Source organism: Dipodomys merriami, unplaced genomic scaffold (assembly GCF_024711535.1).
Source record: "Dipodomys merriami isolate MVZ:Mamm:240054 unplaced genomic scaffold, mDipMer1.0.p SCAF_4, whole genome shotgun sequence".
Taxonomy (NCBI): Eukaryota; Metazoa; Chordata; class Mammalia; order Rodentia; family Heteromyidae; genus Dipodomys; species Dipodomys merriami.
The window spans coordinates 47,131,468-47,149,225 of record NW_027205603.1 but is presented as its reverse complement, the minus strand read 5'-3'; the positions used below and the strand labels follow the sequence as shown (position 1 = coordinate 47,149,225).

General features: G+C 34.3%; 1 protein-coding gene across 2 annotated transcripts in view; it reads right to left on the bottom strand.

Annotated features, from left to right (window-relative positions):
* Nucleotides 1–17,758, bottom strand: part of Zfhx4 (zinc finger homeobox 4) — a 193,657-nt gene that overhangs the window by 31,945 nt on the left and 143,954 nt on the right. For both annotated transcript variants that reach the window (XM_069990945.1, XM_069990946.1), the window contains exon 5: nucleotides 805–873. In XM_069990945.1, the coding sequence (XP_069847046.1) occupies nucleotides 805–873 (69 nt within the window). The remainder of the gene's footprint in view (nucleotides 1–804; nucleotides 874–17,758) is intronic.

Sequence of the window (17,758 nt, the reverse complement as noted above, 5' to 3'; positions counted from 1 at the left end):
ATGGGCAATTTACCATATTTATGGTGAAGAAAGATAATCTTAAGATACTAAATATTGTATGAATCCAAATATATGGCATCATTGAAAAGCCAAAATTATGGACAATAAAATGTATATGGATTTCATGTATGTATTGGTGGGGTGAGAAAAAAAATTAACAGGCTAAACATAGGATGGTTAGAGAGAGAAACTACTCTTTATCATTTATAATGATAGATACATGCCATTAGTCTTTAATTCAAACCAATAAAATGTACAGTTCCAAGAGCAAATCTTGGTGTAAATGATGGTCCTTGGCCAATTATTATATCAGTGCATATTTATCAGTTATAATCAATGTATCACATAGGTGTGGGATGGTAATAATGTGGAAAGCTTTGTGTGTGTAGGAGGGAAGGGCAAAAAACATGAACCTTTCTATTTTGATCATTTTTAATTAGTCACTTAACCAGGTGCGGTTGATTCGTATCTGTAATCCTAGCTACTTGGTGGCTGAGATCTGAGGATCCTGGTTCAAAGCCAGCCTGGGAATAAAGATATCTGAGAATATCTATCTCCAATGAACCAGCAAAAATATGGAAATTGAGGTACAACACCTGTCTTGAGCAAAAAGCCCTAGTACTGGCTCATACTTGTATGAATACACTGAATATGTACTTCGAAATATTAAATATATTTGTTTTTGCTTCCCAATTATTTGTATAACATATATGATCAGATCTAATCAGAGTAATTCTAAGGAATATTTATAATATAAATGATTTCATTTAGGAGAAGAGATGGTTTTAAGTGGGAAAGAATTACCTGAGGTTGTTCTCAATTGCTGCTCTGTAAGTTCATCCTCACAGGTCCTGGCTCCCAAAGAGGCAGTTTCTGTAGTGGACATCAGAGTGAAAAGCAATCAGCATTCTATATCTACCACACATCCCATATCAGTACAACCTCGAACTTGGCTATGAAAAGAATCCAATATCATCTGGAGCTCAGTAGTTGGAAAAATGAAACCCAAGGAATGGCAAGTTTAGATCTAATTCTCAATGATTAGCAGCCCCAAACAAATACAATATTGATAAAATGTGAAAGCAGGAAAGACTATTTAATCAAGTCTATGTTAGAGAATTGTGTGTTTAGTGGCAATAAATACTTATCATATTGTGAGCATCCTTCTGCTTACCAAAGTGCCCAAAAGAAAACAAAAAATTCATTACATGACAGCAAATGTGAGAGAGCCAAACAATCAGCAGGCACTTGGGAGGATACCCGAAGACCATGTCCAAGTCATCAGAAAATAAGTCCACATTTTTATTCTGATTGTTTATTTTTAGACCAGAGCAGAATTGCCAACAATACTCTAGTTTGATAAACTCAATCTCTAATTCAAATCAGAATTTTTTACTTTATTGCATTTTTTCTTACTTTTGCTCCTTGTTATAGGAAACATCTATTTAAAACCAACAACAACTAGACTTCAGGATCGACTTTAACTATTTGTTTCTCTACACTGAATTATTAAATGCTGCACTGAATTATTACAATGATTTTTATCATGTATCTTTTCTTATTCTTTCTCTCATATTCTCTTTCCAGACATTTTCAATAGACAACATCCTACCTGCCTCAAATTTCTTGCCTTTCCAATCCAATACCTCAACAACAACTTAACAGCTGTCTCTTAAGAATACAGAATTTTGAATATACATCACAGCTCTAATTTGTAGGTATACAATACTGGATAAATTTCTTGATTCATTTAAAAATTAAGATGTAACATTATTATTAAAAATTATAAAATACTTAGACAAATTAAAATACAATGTGATATTGTTTTCAAAATCTGAAAAGATAGATAGCAAGATGTTTTATGTTATTCAAAAATTGACATGTTGAATTAAAACCTCTTTGTACAACTACTTAAAATAATAATAAAATAAAATAAAACCATGCACAAAAATGTTATCACTATTCTTAGGCTTCCAAAAATAATTATGTCTACTTAGTATTTGAGGCAGTAGCATCTCTGGTTGATTCAAGAGATTTTAATTAAACAAATAATTAACCTCAAAAATAAAAGTGAACACCAAGACACCATTACTGAATTTGCTAATTGTTTTTCACTGCTATTACAAAACCTTTGGCTTTGGTGGCGATCTATTTTTACACAATACAATCACAGTGCTCCTTCCCCCAAACTTGGAAAACAATGTTTTCTAAGAATTATGTCTTAAATGAGTCTTGAAAGGAAGAATTTATCCTTAGTCCTTGCTGATAAATCCAGGAGAAACTTCCAAATCATCATAGCCTTTACCTTGATGAACATCCAACCTGTCACTCAAGAACTCCTCCTTCCTCCTCTTGGCACATTCTCGTGACTTGAAGCCTTGATCAATGTTGTTTCCCCTCACTCTAAATGCCCGTTTCATTCTCCTCCCATTAGCCCTTTATTCTTCCCTCAAAACAAAATCAAATGTTTCCCAGATACTTATGTTACCATTTATCATGATACAATGACATAAGTTGTTCCAGGATCCATGGATATTTCTCTAATAAATCCCAAACTCCTTAAGAGAAGCTGTTCATCTTCCTAGATTATCAAGGAAGGATAGAGGAAGTTATACCCATGTCACCTAAAAAAGACATTTATCCAAAATATCACATCCTGTATCCTGAAACAAATGATGGTTGGGGAAAGAATTCATAAAACTTTCCCAAAGTCCCCAGGACAAAGCCCCCTCAGTTTTACCAACTCCAGATTATAATCCCTGTTAGCAAGTGAATCTGTATACATATGAATAAAATTATATCTTCCCATTTCAGAAAAATATAAGTATAATTCAAGTCTCTACACACACACACACCATACTTCAATAGTTTGTGGCCTTGCTTATATTAGGTATCAATGATTACTGATTTTAACCAAATGACTGTGAGTCCTTGATGAGTAATGAATTTATGTCTGCCAAATATGTGATAAACTATTCATATAGAAACAATCATGTAATCCTCACAATAAAACCACAGGGCAATTATTAATTCCAACTTTATAAACCAGGACACTGGGGCTTAATGAAATTGGTAACTTGCCCTAGATCATGAAATTAGAAACTCAAAGTGCCTGGAATTGAAAAAAAGAATTCTTTGTCTGGTCTAAAAGCTGAGAAATTTTAAATATATCCGGACTCTGAAATACCACAATATTTGGAAGCCTATAAAGGTTTTCCTAGGTTTACTGAAAGCCAGAAACTAAGTAGAGGAACCAACAAAACAAAAAAAGAAAGAAAAGAAAAGTTTTTCAGTAGTTCTCTGAAAAAATAAAACTGCTATTTTTATAAAGCATTTACATTCTTTGAAATAAAATGTAACCAAATAATACTTTGGAAACAAGTTGAAATAATTTCACTGGATAGTGATTTAAGTAAAATGAACAAAATTCCCAAATAAGAAACTGTTATTTAAGCTCACTAGTCAAGTCCCATTGCACCTGGAGACAGGTTCAATGAAAGCTGCTTATGCAAAGATCTTCATAAAGGAATGTAATTCAAAGTGGCCACAATTCATTTTTAAAGCCTCAACAATGTTGCTCCCTTCATACAAATGGTATAAATATTTTAATAAAAAAGCTTTTAACTTATCAAACAAACTGATTAATCTGTACTTTTCTGCCTGTGTGAAAAGAAATGTTTAAAACCTAGAGATGATACAAAGCATCTTGCCATATTTCACTTTAATAATTGCTCTGTAATAACAAAACTGACTGCTGTTAACTGGATCTGTCACTTTGTGGGTGATTTAATTAGATTACTAATTTGTGTACTCCAGTGTCTGACCTTTCTTGTTAAATACTATTTCAAAAATAATACCATTGACTTAGTTTATACAGTATTCTCTTCTACCTTGTCAATTGTGGGATGATCATGCATTTGAAAATGGTACCAAATTACTCTGTTTTTCTGAACACAATGTGGGAGTAATCAGCAACATTTTTTCCCCCAGTGGAATAGTGTATTGATCATCGCAATCAACATCACGAACAACAACACTTTACGGAGAGGATTTGCTCTGTGCCAGGTACTGATTGGTGTTTTTTATTTGCATTGTGACAGCAAGCGGTTCAGCTTGGCTCTGATTCGAAGCCACACACTTTCATTTCAAGGATAGTTTTCTTAACCACAATGATATACTCAATTATAGTTGAAAATTCTACAAGTAGCTTTCCTTCTAATTCTATAATCAGTTCTACTGTTCATTTTTCTTGTTTGGCCTAAATTCTGCTAATCACAAACCTCTTAGCTCAACTCAACAGGTTAAGCCTACAAAGACAAGGTTTAATGACTAAATGTGTAGAGTTCTAATTTATTTTATTCAGGAAAGAAAAAATTCTTACAACTTTGTAGTGCTATATCATCTATAAACTTCCCAATCTCATTATTCTTCCTTTCCCTTATTTGAATAATATTTATTTTAGTAAGTCAACTTACAATTTTCAGGCATTTAATCACCAAGTTCTGGAAAAATCTTTGTTTCATTTGCTAATTGGAGTAACATTTTAAAAATCTATCACTAATGTAAATCTTGTGGTTAAGGAAAGAATTGAATTTTAAATGTTTAGTAGTTCATATACATAAACAGAAAATTCTAAGTTTAACTTTATTTATTTTTTTTGCCAGTCATGGACTGAACTCTGGGCCTGGGCTCTGTCCCTCAGCTCTTCAGCTCAAGGCTAGCTCTCTACTGCTTGAGCCACAGTGCCACTTCTGGCTTTTTCTGTTTATGTGGTGCTGAGGAATTGAACCCAGGGCCTCATGCATGCAAGGCAAGCACTTTACCACTGAGCCACCTTCCCAGCCCTAAGTTTAACTTTTAGACAAATCTAATATGCAATTAAGAATAATAAGAGCCTTGTGCTTTGCATTTCATAAAAAAAAATGAGAAATATTCTGCAAAAGTTCGGAGAGAACTATAATAGTAGTAGTAGTAGTAGTAGTAATAATAATAATAATAATAATAATAATAGGATTTTCAAGTTTCCCTAGTAAGTAGTCAGATGATACAATATTTTTTATTTGGACCTATCCTCAATCAGCTATCATCTGTAATTTTTGTTGTTGTTGTTGTTTTGCAAATTCTTTATTGTTATTAAGTGATTACATAATTTCACAAATTTCACAGTATTGTGGAATAGTGAATGCTTAGCTAAAATCACAAACATATTCTAACTTTCATGGGGCAAATTGTCTATCATGGTCTATAAAGTTTATGAGTTCTATGAGCTTTGACAATAGTTACAATTATTACATCTGTAATTTTTAAATACAGAGATATTCAGAAATAAATAACTCCTATGTTTTAAATTGTACAGTATTCCAAGTAACATTATGTAATCTTAGATTTCCCCCTCAGGCCTCTAATGGGACTTTTGTCCGGAACATCTATGCTTGTAAGTATCTATTATGTAGTCATAATAGCCTTCTTGGTTATCAGATCCACTCTCAAGTTATTGCAGTGTTTGTGATCAGGAAACCTTTACTTTACTTAATAATGGAAGGACAGGATAAGGTTGGTAAAGCTTACAATTTAGGTATACCAAAGAGAAGCCATAATGTGATTCATTAAGTAGAAAGGAAAAAGTCCTTGACATAATAAGAGAAGAAAGCAAATTGGGTTCTAAACTTGCTAGGATCTACAGTGAGATATGAATCCCTTGCTGTGCCTAATTTATAAGTTCAACTTTATCATAGAAAAACAGAAAAAGTTCATTAATATTCATAGTTTGAGGTATATACTAGTAATATATGGAACACTTCCCAACAGATAAGAAGGAATTACTATACTTGCCTACAAAACATCACCTCCTACTAATTTACTAATGTCTTAAATACTAAATTATTTAATCATTCTTAGTCAACTGCTTAGAATGTAAGACAAGATATACAAAACCAAAGAGTATTAGATATTAAGCCAATTGTTCTAATAGTAGAAAGGAAAACATTTTCTGTAGTCTCCAGTAAAAATTTTGAAATCCATTTCCCTGTGTCCATTAAGATAAACTTGACTTTTAATTTTTGTCAAATGAATTCCAGAAGTTTCAAACAACTTTTACTCCATAACCCATCTATTCACCACCTCACATATACCATTTAACTTTGGAGGCTCCTTGGCCCCTCCTAGAGCTGTGTGATTCATTCTAAAAAGGAGATGATATTCTGATGGAGGCATAGAATTCCATTGTGTATGTATACCATATCTTCTTGATCCATTCATCTACTGAGGGGCATCTGGGTGGGTTCCATAAAATCATGTTAAGTGAAGTAAGCCAGACCCAAAGAAAAGAAACATAGAGTCTATAGTTTCCATCATTTCTAATAATTAGTATATGTCTAAGAAAGTTCTATCAGAAGATCACAGTAGCTCAAAAACTATGTACATATGCTCTGATAAGATGATGCTAAGTGAAATGAACTCCAAGATATGGAAATAAGAGGTTTCTCTTTATTGCTGTGGTTTTCAATGTATGATGTGAAGTAACTTATTTTTTATTTAGTTCCTCCCCATCCCCCTATGGTTTGTCCCCTGTTGTCACTGTATTTGATTTTGGTATCTTGGGTTTTGTAAATCTGTTTCTCTGAATTAGGGAAGGGAAGGGGAATAACAAACTGGCTAGACAAAGGATAAAGGGCGAACCACTGCAACAGTGATACTCTTTTTATTAATATTAATATCAATATGCTGTTATGTAAGTAACAGTGATACTCCTAATACATTGGAAATGAACTGTACAACTTGGGTAGGGAGAAGATTGAGAGAAGGGCAAGTGGGACAAAAATGAGGGAAGGGGTAACAAGTTTGAGAAGAAATGTACTCCTATCTTATGTATGTAACTGCAACCCCTCTGTACATCACCTTGACAATAAAATGAAAAAAAAATCCCCCAAAAGAAAGTTGAACAATATCTACAACTCCTTAATTTCTAAATGACCTTATTATTTGTTGGAAACCACTTAGGTGCTAGATATGTATTTCCTTACAATCCTCACAATAATCTGAAACATTACTGCTTTTATGTATGGTCAGACAGTTTGAATCATTTTTTCTGAAGGCATGGAGCAACAGAGGGAGGATTTGGAAGAATTAGTCTTATTCCAAAGTTCTGTATTTCTCCCATGTCAGTTCTGTACTTCTCCCTTGTCAGGAATGCCTCAAGGCAGACTCTAGGAGTCCTGAGCCAGGAAGCCAGGAAACTGATTTTTTTTAAAAACTTCTAAATAACAGCTCACACTCCTTCAAAGAAAACTCATTCTAGCAAGTCTAGTGCTTAGAAGAATGCATTAAATGCAACATTTGATTCAACAGTTACTATCTGGGTAGTTTATATTTTGATAATGACCTCTGAACTTGCTTGGGCCTTGCAAAAGTAAAGTCAATGTTTAGTTGAAGCAAATTTACAGTGGAAAAAAAATGGCTTCAAGTGGTCTTCTCCATCCTGTTCCTTGTGTATACAAAGAGTGCTCTTCTTAAAAGCAGAACAACTCAGCATGATACCAAATGGTTTTGAGTAACCAAGCAACATCATCTTTGTTGGCCTGCCGTGCTTTCTCTTAAATTATTTCTTCCAAGCAGTAATAGATTGGAGTGCATGGGATGCTCCAGTGTCAATTATCTGAATGGGGCTGGATTTGTGATCTTTTTGTTTTCTGCAAAAGTAATGCTCCTTTGCCCTACCCTGTCTGGTTTTACCCAGAAGTTATTTTTATAGCAAGGGAGCAGTATCTCTTGGGGCTTCCTAGGCCAGGATTGTGTGGTCACTCTCCTCTGCTTCTTGAATCATCTGTGACCTCAGTGTAATGGAGCCTCAAGAAATTTAATAAGTTCCTAATATCAATTAGTTTCAATAAATTACTCCTACGTCCTCTTAATTTCTTATATTTTAAAGAGTTCTTACTTAGAGTTCTTTTACTTCAATTTATTCATTTCTATTACATTTCTCTAGATGAGATTCTATTTTGTTCCTCACTGTTTTGAAGTTAAAAGATCAAACTTCCATGATCATAATTAAGCATAATATTATGTCCCCATCTCTCAAGCAGTAGCCTAGTCTTCTGGAATTCATCGTAATCCCTGTTATGTCTGGAATAATTATCATTCCTCAGCTAATTTTGCTGGCTTTACTAGGTTATTCTCAACATAGGAAACATCTCTGCTTCAAAAACTGATCCCTAGTCTATGCAATTAAGGGCTTTGTTCATGCTGAGCCTGGCTTAGTATTTCAATTCTTTCCTTCAAATCGTACAGTTTGTTTGAAAAAAAAATGAAGTAAGAAAATTTAGCATGAGATCTACCTTCTTGAATTTTTATGTGTACAATATACTATTGTTGACTATAAGATTAATGTTGTACAGCAGATCTTTTGAACTTACTTGTTTGGAACTTCTTTGCTGTGAACAGAGAAAGTAACCCCAGTGCTGAAAGAATGGTATTGTTTTTAACTGTCTGTGATGCATTCTTTTCTTGAGATGTTTCAAGCATAGGTAAAAGATAAAGCAGCACTGGTGACATGAAAATGCCAACTTCTGCTGGAGTAACATAGCACTCAGAAGCATGTGTTGTTCAAGAAAGTATTTCCCCAGGAGGATATTGACTACTCCTATGGATATATTTGTGCTAAGGGAAAAACTATGGATATAAGAGCCAAATACATGTGGGTTTGGATCACAATCCCACCATTTGCTACCAGTTGGACACTGACCAATTACTTTATCTTCCTGAAATTCAAGATGCTCTATATGAAAATAGACACAAACCTACCAAGATTTCAGAGTGCTAATAGGAGTAAACTCAACCGATAGTCATGGTGAGATAATAAAGAAATGATATGTCTACTGGAGTGATTTTGCTCATTTTGATTTGTCCTACTCAACACAATTTATTCAAGGAAAAGACTACAGCAATTTGATATTAACTCTTTTTAGATTACATCCATATGTAATACACTATTACATATGACTATGTAGCTGCAACAACATCCATGATTGTTATCCTGAGGAAAATAATTGGAAAGATATTTTTACATGCTTTAACAATAGTAGAATTTACATGAATTGTAAAGACTGCTCAGTGACACTGGCTTGCTTATGTGTAAAAGCTACAGTGACAGAAAATGAATTCTGAAGAGTAGCAATGACATACAAATCAGCCTAGGTTTTTCTCTGCCAAGAGGAGGCCTTTCTTCCCTCATTCCAACCTGTACTATCCAGCTTCTGCTACAAAAACAATAGGATGGAAATTTTAAGACAATTCCAGGATATATAGGTCTACATATGTGGCAGAAACAAAAACACTGTACACAATACCTACACACAAATGTGTCATTAATACTGGATTCTAGATTATGCTTCACACTGTAGTCACTAAAATGATATGCCACACTGAATAAATTATGGTATTGCTCTTTTCCGATTCTCAAAATCAAATTATAGTGAGCCAATGAAAATACTTTGAAGCATTCACAAAAGTAATGTTACCTTGGAAATGTATGAACTAAGAATTGGTAAGGAACCCTTGCTTCCATCTGGGAAATTTAAACTGACTGTTGATTTGGGGGAGGAGGGCAGTTTTCTTTTTTTTTTTCTTTCTTTCTTTTCTTTTTTTTGGGGGGGGGTCCGGTTGTGGGGCCTGAACTCTGGGCCTGGGCGCTTTCCCTCAGCTCTTCAGCTCAAGGCTAGCACTCTACCACTTGAGCCACAGCACCACTTCTGGCTGTTTTCTTTTTGCTTGTGTGGTGCTGAGGAATTGAACACAGGACCTCAGGCATGCAAGGCAAGTGCTCTATCACTGAGCCACCTTCCCAGACCCGGCAGTTTTCTTATCTGTAAAATGGAGATAAAATTATATGCTTTCTTCTCATCATATGTTGTCATTTTAAAGATGAAATCTTTGTTACTTCACCACCTCCTAGTGATCTTAGAAAACAAATAAATGAAATCTTTGTACAATTTTTTCTACATATAAAAGGCTTAAGTATGCAGATACAAAATACATTGTTACTGCATATAAATTACTCTTTACAGTTAAGTTCATGTGAGAAATTATTGGTTTCCCTATAGAGACTTAATTATTTGTGACTTATATATGACCATAAAAGAAAAATTTTCATATAATTATTGGAATTCATTTTACCAACACTGAAAATGTTGAACTAAACTTGTCATTAACATAAAGTACAGAAGACTTGAACCATATTTTTCAAAATTCCTGGATTTTTGCTTTTGGGAATTATTTTGTATCTCACAACTTAGGAAAATGACAAGTTTATAGAATTATATACTCAAAATTGCACTTCCAGAATTGTTTTAGCAATGATGAACACAAGTATAAATGAAACACATCTGGAGAGAAAGGTAGTGAATGTACTCCAGAAAAGGAAGAACAGAAAGGTCTGTTTGAGCCAAGAGTGAAAAATGTACTATTGGAACCTGCTGTGAACTTTCAAGGCAATGCTTACACATATCCATGAAATATTTATGCAATAGATCATTCAATCATTCATTAATGAGCAAATAGATTGATGAGATTTGGCATATTGCTTTCTTTGGATGGTATTAGTAGTAGAAAAAATGTTTCTGAGAAATAGTCAATTTATTTTCTTCTTTGTTTGAATGAAAGTATTGGCAAGGAGTCCCTGCATCTTGGCAAAGTGAGAATTTTAAGCAGGGATGCTATAATCATTCTTTCATCTTTGGGATGCTATGAAAAGGGTGGAAACAGGAAAAATGACTTTTGTTATAAATTATTACTGTCTAGAAGAAAGTAATGGAAGGAGGAAAAATACTGATTCCACCAAAGAGTCAAATAATGTGAAGCTCAAGTTTGGGCATGAAAAAAAGATGTTGAGGTCAATTCTGAATATGAATTTGAATACAGATGTTTAGTAAATATTTAGGTTGGGAGAAGAAAATCTTGGGGGGGAAACATCTGAGTTGAAGATATCAACTAATGATTTGTAAGAAAATGACAGATCTGAGAAAGAACAAAGAGAGTATGAAGATGAGGGTGGAGGGCAGAACTCTAAGGAATAAATATTATGTAAATACTACTGGAAGATACATAAGATGATAAAAGGTAATGTGAAAGAACAAAAAAGTGGACCTAGAAGACCCTGGACTAGATGACTAACCAGTGGCCAAAAGAACACAACTCTGCTGGAAGTTTGAGGCACAAACATGGCATTACAGAGAAAACTAAAACAAAACTACTGGTGATACAGTATGACAGTTGGTGTTCAGGACCAAAGAGACAATAAAGAAATTATACATCCTTTAGTAAAGTAGATAAAACTTGCTAGTGGGTTTAATGTGGAGGTGAGAGGATTGCAGAAATTAAGGATGCCTTCAGTGCTTTTTTACCTGGGAAATAAGAAGAATGGAGAAGCAATTATCTAAAACATAGAAAATGTAGGTGGAATAATTTGGAAATAAAGAAAGGGTTTGCAAATAATAGTTATGATTTTGTTTAGTTTGGCATGTTCTATGCCAAACAGATATATCACCTAGATAAGGGTTATGAGGTAGTATGTACATGGAGAGAGCAAGAGACAGAGATAGAAACAGAGAGAGAGAGACAGACAGAAAGACAGAGAAGCAATGACAAAAAAGATTCAGTGAATGTAAACACAAGTGAATATAAAAACTGTCGATATAAATCTGGAAAATTAGGTTTGTATTTGAATTTATGATCCCTTTGACTGTGACATCAGAGTAGCTGGGATGATTGGTGTAAATGAGCATGGCTAGGCCACTTTCAATGTTTCAATGGTCATAATCTTATGTGCATTTAATACTTTGAAATCCATTTTTCTGACTGTTTTGTATCTGTTTATAGTAGACATCATTTGTGAATTAATTGAGATGACTGAATAAAATAAAATTTCCTCTACTAGTTGAAATTAGAACATATTTTAAAATTATAACATATTGGCATATATATTGTCCTCTATCCTACTGATTATTCATTTTCTCATAGTTCTACTAGTCATACCAAATCTGGTGGTTTCAATGCTGTTGTTACAATACTGAAATTGAAGTCCCTCAGCAAATCATAATTTATATATTTTTTTGTGTGTGACAAGTTGATCCTATCTATTAAGCAGGTTTTAAACTCCTCGAGGGTAGGAAACTTTCAGTTCCCTGTGTGTCAAAGCCCCAGGGTGCACACTGTAGCCAGAACATGTTTTCAGGTGATTTCTGTAATCAATAATGGCAACAGGGGAGAAGAACCCTCCAAGAACAGGTAAAGAAGGGATTTTTTTTCTCGACTTCATTCTGACTCTGCATAATTTATCATGTTTGCTTTAAACATGAGTTTTTCATGTTCTTTCTCAATGGTCTGAGAGTTTACAATCCTACTGAAAGAGGCTAAAGAAGCTATTTCGGCAGTTATTTGCCAGCTCTGTTAGCAATCTTTTCTCCTTTTCTCTTGCGCCTATATAATTTACATACTGCAGAACTGAGTTACTATCTCCCATTTTCTTTTCCCTAGTCTCTTCATTGACCATTGGGTATGTTGTGAGCATTTAATACTTTGAAGTTCAAGCACATTCTTACTTGAAACAAAAACCCTAGAGGATAAAACGAGTGTGCAGTTTTTGCAAAATGGCAATAAAATCATCTCCCCACACTTCCCTGGAGAACCATGGTCAAGGAAGATCTTGCTGAGGGCTGAAATAAACTGTCAACTTTTTTTTCGTTTTATGAACTATGAAGGTTTGGATAAGGAAATATATCCAAAGTGTCAATATCATTTCTACAAATAAGGAGACTAAGTATGAAAAGACTAAAGTAGAGTTGCAGAGAAAATTAATAATGACTAGTCTCAATAATGCTCTCCCAATTTCTTTTATCCCTTTAAAATATTATCCTGTATTTTAAAAATAGATTTTATTGTTATTGTAGAGGTGATGTACAGAGGGATTATAGTTACATAAGTCCATAATAAGTACATTTCTTTTTGAACCTTGTCACCCCTTCCCTCACTCTCTCCCACTTTTTCCTTCCCATCCCAAACCACAAGTTGTATAGTTCATTTTCCACAGTGTCTAGTGAGAGTCACTGCTATATTTGTTCACCCTTCTTGCCACTTTTTCTGTGCTCCCCATAACCCTCCCAAAGAAAAATAAACTAACAAACAACACAAAAGAAAAGACAACAAAAACAACAACAGCAACAACAAAAATCTCATTTCTATTTCTTGGAGTTCATTTTGTAAAATATTATTTTATATGATTGTGTGCACAGAGCTAATCAGCCTTTGTGATCCTCCTTTAGTATTGAGTATTGAGTATCCTCCTTTAGTCTTGCTGTGTGAATGTCTAGAGACCTATATAATTTATCACATCCCAGTATATATATATATATATATATATATATATATATATATATATTACCATCCAGTGTGTTTGCTTGTAGATTTATAGGCACATTATAGTTACCATAAATGAGAGAAACCATGCAACCTATATTTCTTTGGTTCTAGCTTACTTTGTGTAATATAATTTTTCCAACTCTTTCTATTTCCTCAGGAATGATACAATATCATTCTTTCTGATCTAGGAATAGAATTTCATTGTGTATGCACACCATAGTTTCTTGATCCATTGTTCCAAGGAGGGACATCTGGGGTGATTCCATATTGTGGTTATGGTAAATAATACTGCAATGAACATGGTTGTACTGGTAGCTTTAGTGTGGTGTTGCTTGTGTTCTATTGGACAAATGCCAGGAGTGGAATTGCTGGCATTTATAATCTATTTTCCTGTTTTAAATTAGACATTTCTAAAAATTAACTTATGACACAGGAAAAACTTTTATTAATGATCTCAAGGTATCCACTCTATTCTGTCTCTGAAGTGTTTAGCCTCCACTCTTTTAACTTCTGCTAATTTTTTTATTCTTTCTTAATCTACCTTAATTTTCCTAAACCTGTATTTACCATTTCTCAAACTGCTAGTTTACATTTTATTGGAAATATGTAACACCAACAAAATACTTTAAGGTCTAGAAATAATGGTTTACTGGATATGTAATTTTAATTCATTACATAAAAGACACTTAGATTTACTCAGTACCCACTAAGTTTATAAGATTCATATCTGCTTGAGAGATATTGATATTATGGGTCCTCAGAAAGCACAGTTTTGAAGGAGGAGACAAAACAATCAACCACTACCAAAAGAGGAAAGGACATGCTGCTAATAGAAGCTAAGCATACTTTTTTATTTTGTCAATCATGGGGCTTGAACTCTGGGACTGGGCACTCTTCCCTCAGCTCTTCAGCTAAAGGCTAGCACTCTACCACTTGAGCCACAGAGCCACTTCCAAAGACACACCTTTTTTGTTTCTTTCCTTTTTTTTTTTTTTTAAAGCTAAGCATTTTTGAGACAGAATAACTTATAACAATGAACTCTGTGGAAAAAGGAAGTATCAATATATTTCTTATTTTCTCTCATGACATTTTGAAATTTTTCCCTAGGAGTCAATCTGCTCAAAGTATTATACATACGTGCATGAAAAATCAGGTTGAAATACCTTCTAATAGCATAAAAATAACTGGAATATAAAATATTTTATCTAATGGGCATTGGAGTGGGTGAGGAAGCAAATGGAGAGAGTGAAGGAAGATAAATATTGCCAAAATATTTTATATACAGGTGTGACAATTGAACAATGAAGCTGGCTAAGAATGTTTTGGAAAAATGGTAAGGGAATAAGGGAAAATGATACAGGCCATGAATCTGAGGAAAGTACATTGTTTGCATGTAATGACTGAGGAAGGTACATTGTTTGCATGTAATGACATGTCAAAATAAAGCCTCCTGGGCACAATTAATTGATGGAATAAAAATATGAGAAGAATAAATCTCAAAGAGAATTTCAAAAGAAAATTTGCCTAGAAGTATTTTATAGGCAAATGATAAGACAAGGAAAATGGTCATCTTTTAAAAGATTCCATTATGCCATTTAAACAGAAAAATGTGACAAAAGTCATATGGAAGTAAAGTATGGGTTAGACTATGATTTAGCTACATGACTCAGATTTATGAAATTGGTGGAGTCACTGACTCCTCAGTTGCAAGCTGAATGGGTGGACGTAAGAGTAGTTTTAAGGATTTTCTTGGCTTTCCCATTATGTGAACATCTGCAATTATTTTGATCAATTTACAAATAACTGCTGTAAAGTTGAAACAAGTCTCTAGAAGGTAGAACAACAATTCATCTTTATCTCAAACATATAAGTGAGTGCTATGGTCTGAGTGTTTTAAGTCCTTATCAAACTCATATGTGGAAACTCTATCCTTCAAAATGATGGTATTAAGAAATATGTACTGCCAAGCGCCAGCGGCTCACGCCTGTAATCCTAGCTACTCAGGAGGCTGAGATCTGAGGATTGCGGTTCAAAGCCAGCCCAAGCAAGAAAGTCCGTGAAACTCTTATCTCCAATAAACCACCAGAAAATTGGAAGTGGTGCTGTGGCTCAAGTGGTAGAGCCCTCGCCTTGAGCTGAAGAGCTGAGGGACAGCGCTCAGGACCAGAGTTCAAGGCCCACGACTGACAAAAAAAAAAAAAAAAGAAGAAGAAATATGTACTTATTGCCCTTAAAAAAGACTTCAGAGAAGTAGTTATTCCTCCCACTCCCATTATGAGGACATAGCAAAGAAGGCACCATGCCTGAAGAAGTAAACTGTCACCCAACATGGAAACTGCTGATGCCTTGGTTTTTTGTGGATTTCCCAGCCTCCAGATTTGGGACAAATAGAGTTCTATTGTTGATAAGACATTCAATTTATGGTATTTTATTATAGTAGCTTAAACAAATGAAGACAGTAAGTTTTTAGCCTGTTGGTCCTTCTTTTCAAAGTATGTTTTTGCTCAGGACCTTAAATCTTCTAAGTAAGAAAATATAAACTCTTCTACATGTTAACACAATAATTCAAACCATGTCTCACTCTGTTGTGTGTGTGTGTGTGTGTGTGTGTGTGTGTGTGTGTGTGTGTGTGTTGTTGTTGTTGTTGTTGTTGTTGTTGTTGTTGGTCATGGGGCTTGAACTCTGGCTTGGGCGCTATCCCTCAGCTCTTCAGCTCAAGGCCACCTCTCTACCACTTGACCCACAGTGCCACTTCTGGTTTTCTAGTGGTTTATTGGAGGTAAGAGTCTCACAGACTTTCCTTCCAGGACTGGCTTTGAACCGTGATTCTCAGATCTCAGCCTCCTGAGAAGCTAGGATTACAGGCCTGAGCCACTGGCGGCCAGCTTCACTCTGTTGTTTAGAAATATATTACCTAACCTTCTTATTTCCTATAGTGTACTTGATGCTTACTTCCATGTTTCTCTAGATACAATATTTCCTGCCTCCTTTCTACCTACTTGTTGCCTATTTTTCTATTGCATTTGATTTGGCTGAGTGTTTAACATTGAAGCCTTGAAGAGAGTAACACAAAGGTGACTATGGAAACACTTTTGACTAACAGATTCAGGAAAATTACAGTTTCCTTACTAGTTTCTTCAAAAATACAATATCCCCGAAAACTCTTAAGTGAGTAGCTTGTTCTGAGGAAACGAAGGTTTGTCTACACAGTCAAGATACTGGAAAGGGGGGCGGGAGATGGGAAGGGATGGTAAGGGGAAACAAAGAAGAGGCCCCAATGCTTGATAAGAAATGTACTCGTTATCTTGCTCATGTAATTGTAACCCCTCTGTACAATAAAAAAGAAAAAAGAAAAAAAAAAGACACTGGAAAGGCATGGCTCCCCCATCAATGTGAAGTCAGGTTAGTAGAGTAAGGTTTCAAAGAGGGCATTAATCACCACAGTGACAAAAAAAAAAGTGACAAAATATAATTTGCAAGTATATTTCAAAAATGTGCATTACTAGTTTTTCTTTCCAGATTCTTAGACGATGATGCTTCTTAAAATAATATTAATAACGTAGTAGAATCTATAGAGCTCCTTCCTATTAAAAAATGCTCATACAGATCATTCTACATGAGTAAGAGAGATCATAGAATTCCTACATCTATCAGAGATTTCAGGTGCAAAATCTTTGAACAAATAGCCTAGCTAAGTTCTTTTGAGGGTGTTACATAACCAGAAAATAGCAATATGTATTCTGTTTTAACACATTAAAGTAAATTTTTCATTTACCAGAAAACGGTGGGTTATCTAATTTCCACAGTTATACCGTTAAGTTTCCTTTTTGCCTCTTATAATTATTAAAAGACAGCCTAGAGAAGATTTGCTGTCAAATTACAAGGACATGTCAACAGGAAGATCATACAAATAAAAACAAAATGCAACTCTCCTTGAGAAAAAAAGGATCGATTGCATTTTTCTCTCCCTTTAAAATTTTTAAAACTCATTTTAAAAAGCTGAATTAATCAAATGTTTTGCAATTAAATGGTTATATATTACTAAGAAACATTATTCTAGGACCTAAAGTGCTAAAAATGAGCCTCATGAAATACTTAGCAAAATCCTTATATGCAGAATAGTATAGTAAATCTAGAAAGCACAAACAAACAACATATATCAATGAGAGCGCGTCAGTCTCCAGTACAACCAAGGTTGCTGCATTAAAGATGGTGGTTTCAGGTATAATTTTGAGAATGTAGATTCTCTATAAATGATATGCAAAATGGCATAAAAATAACAGTAGGCAAACCAGCTTAATAGAATTTAATATGTTTTCTGCACCGAGTGTAAAAAAAATCTGATTTG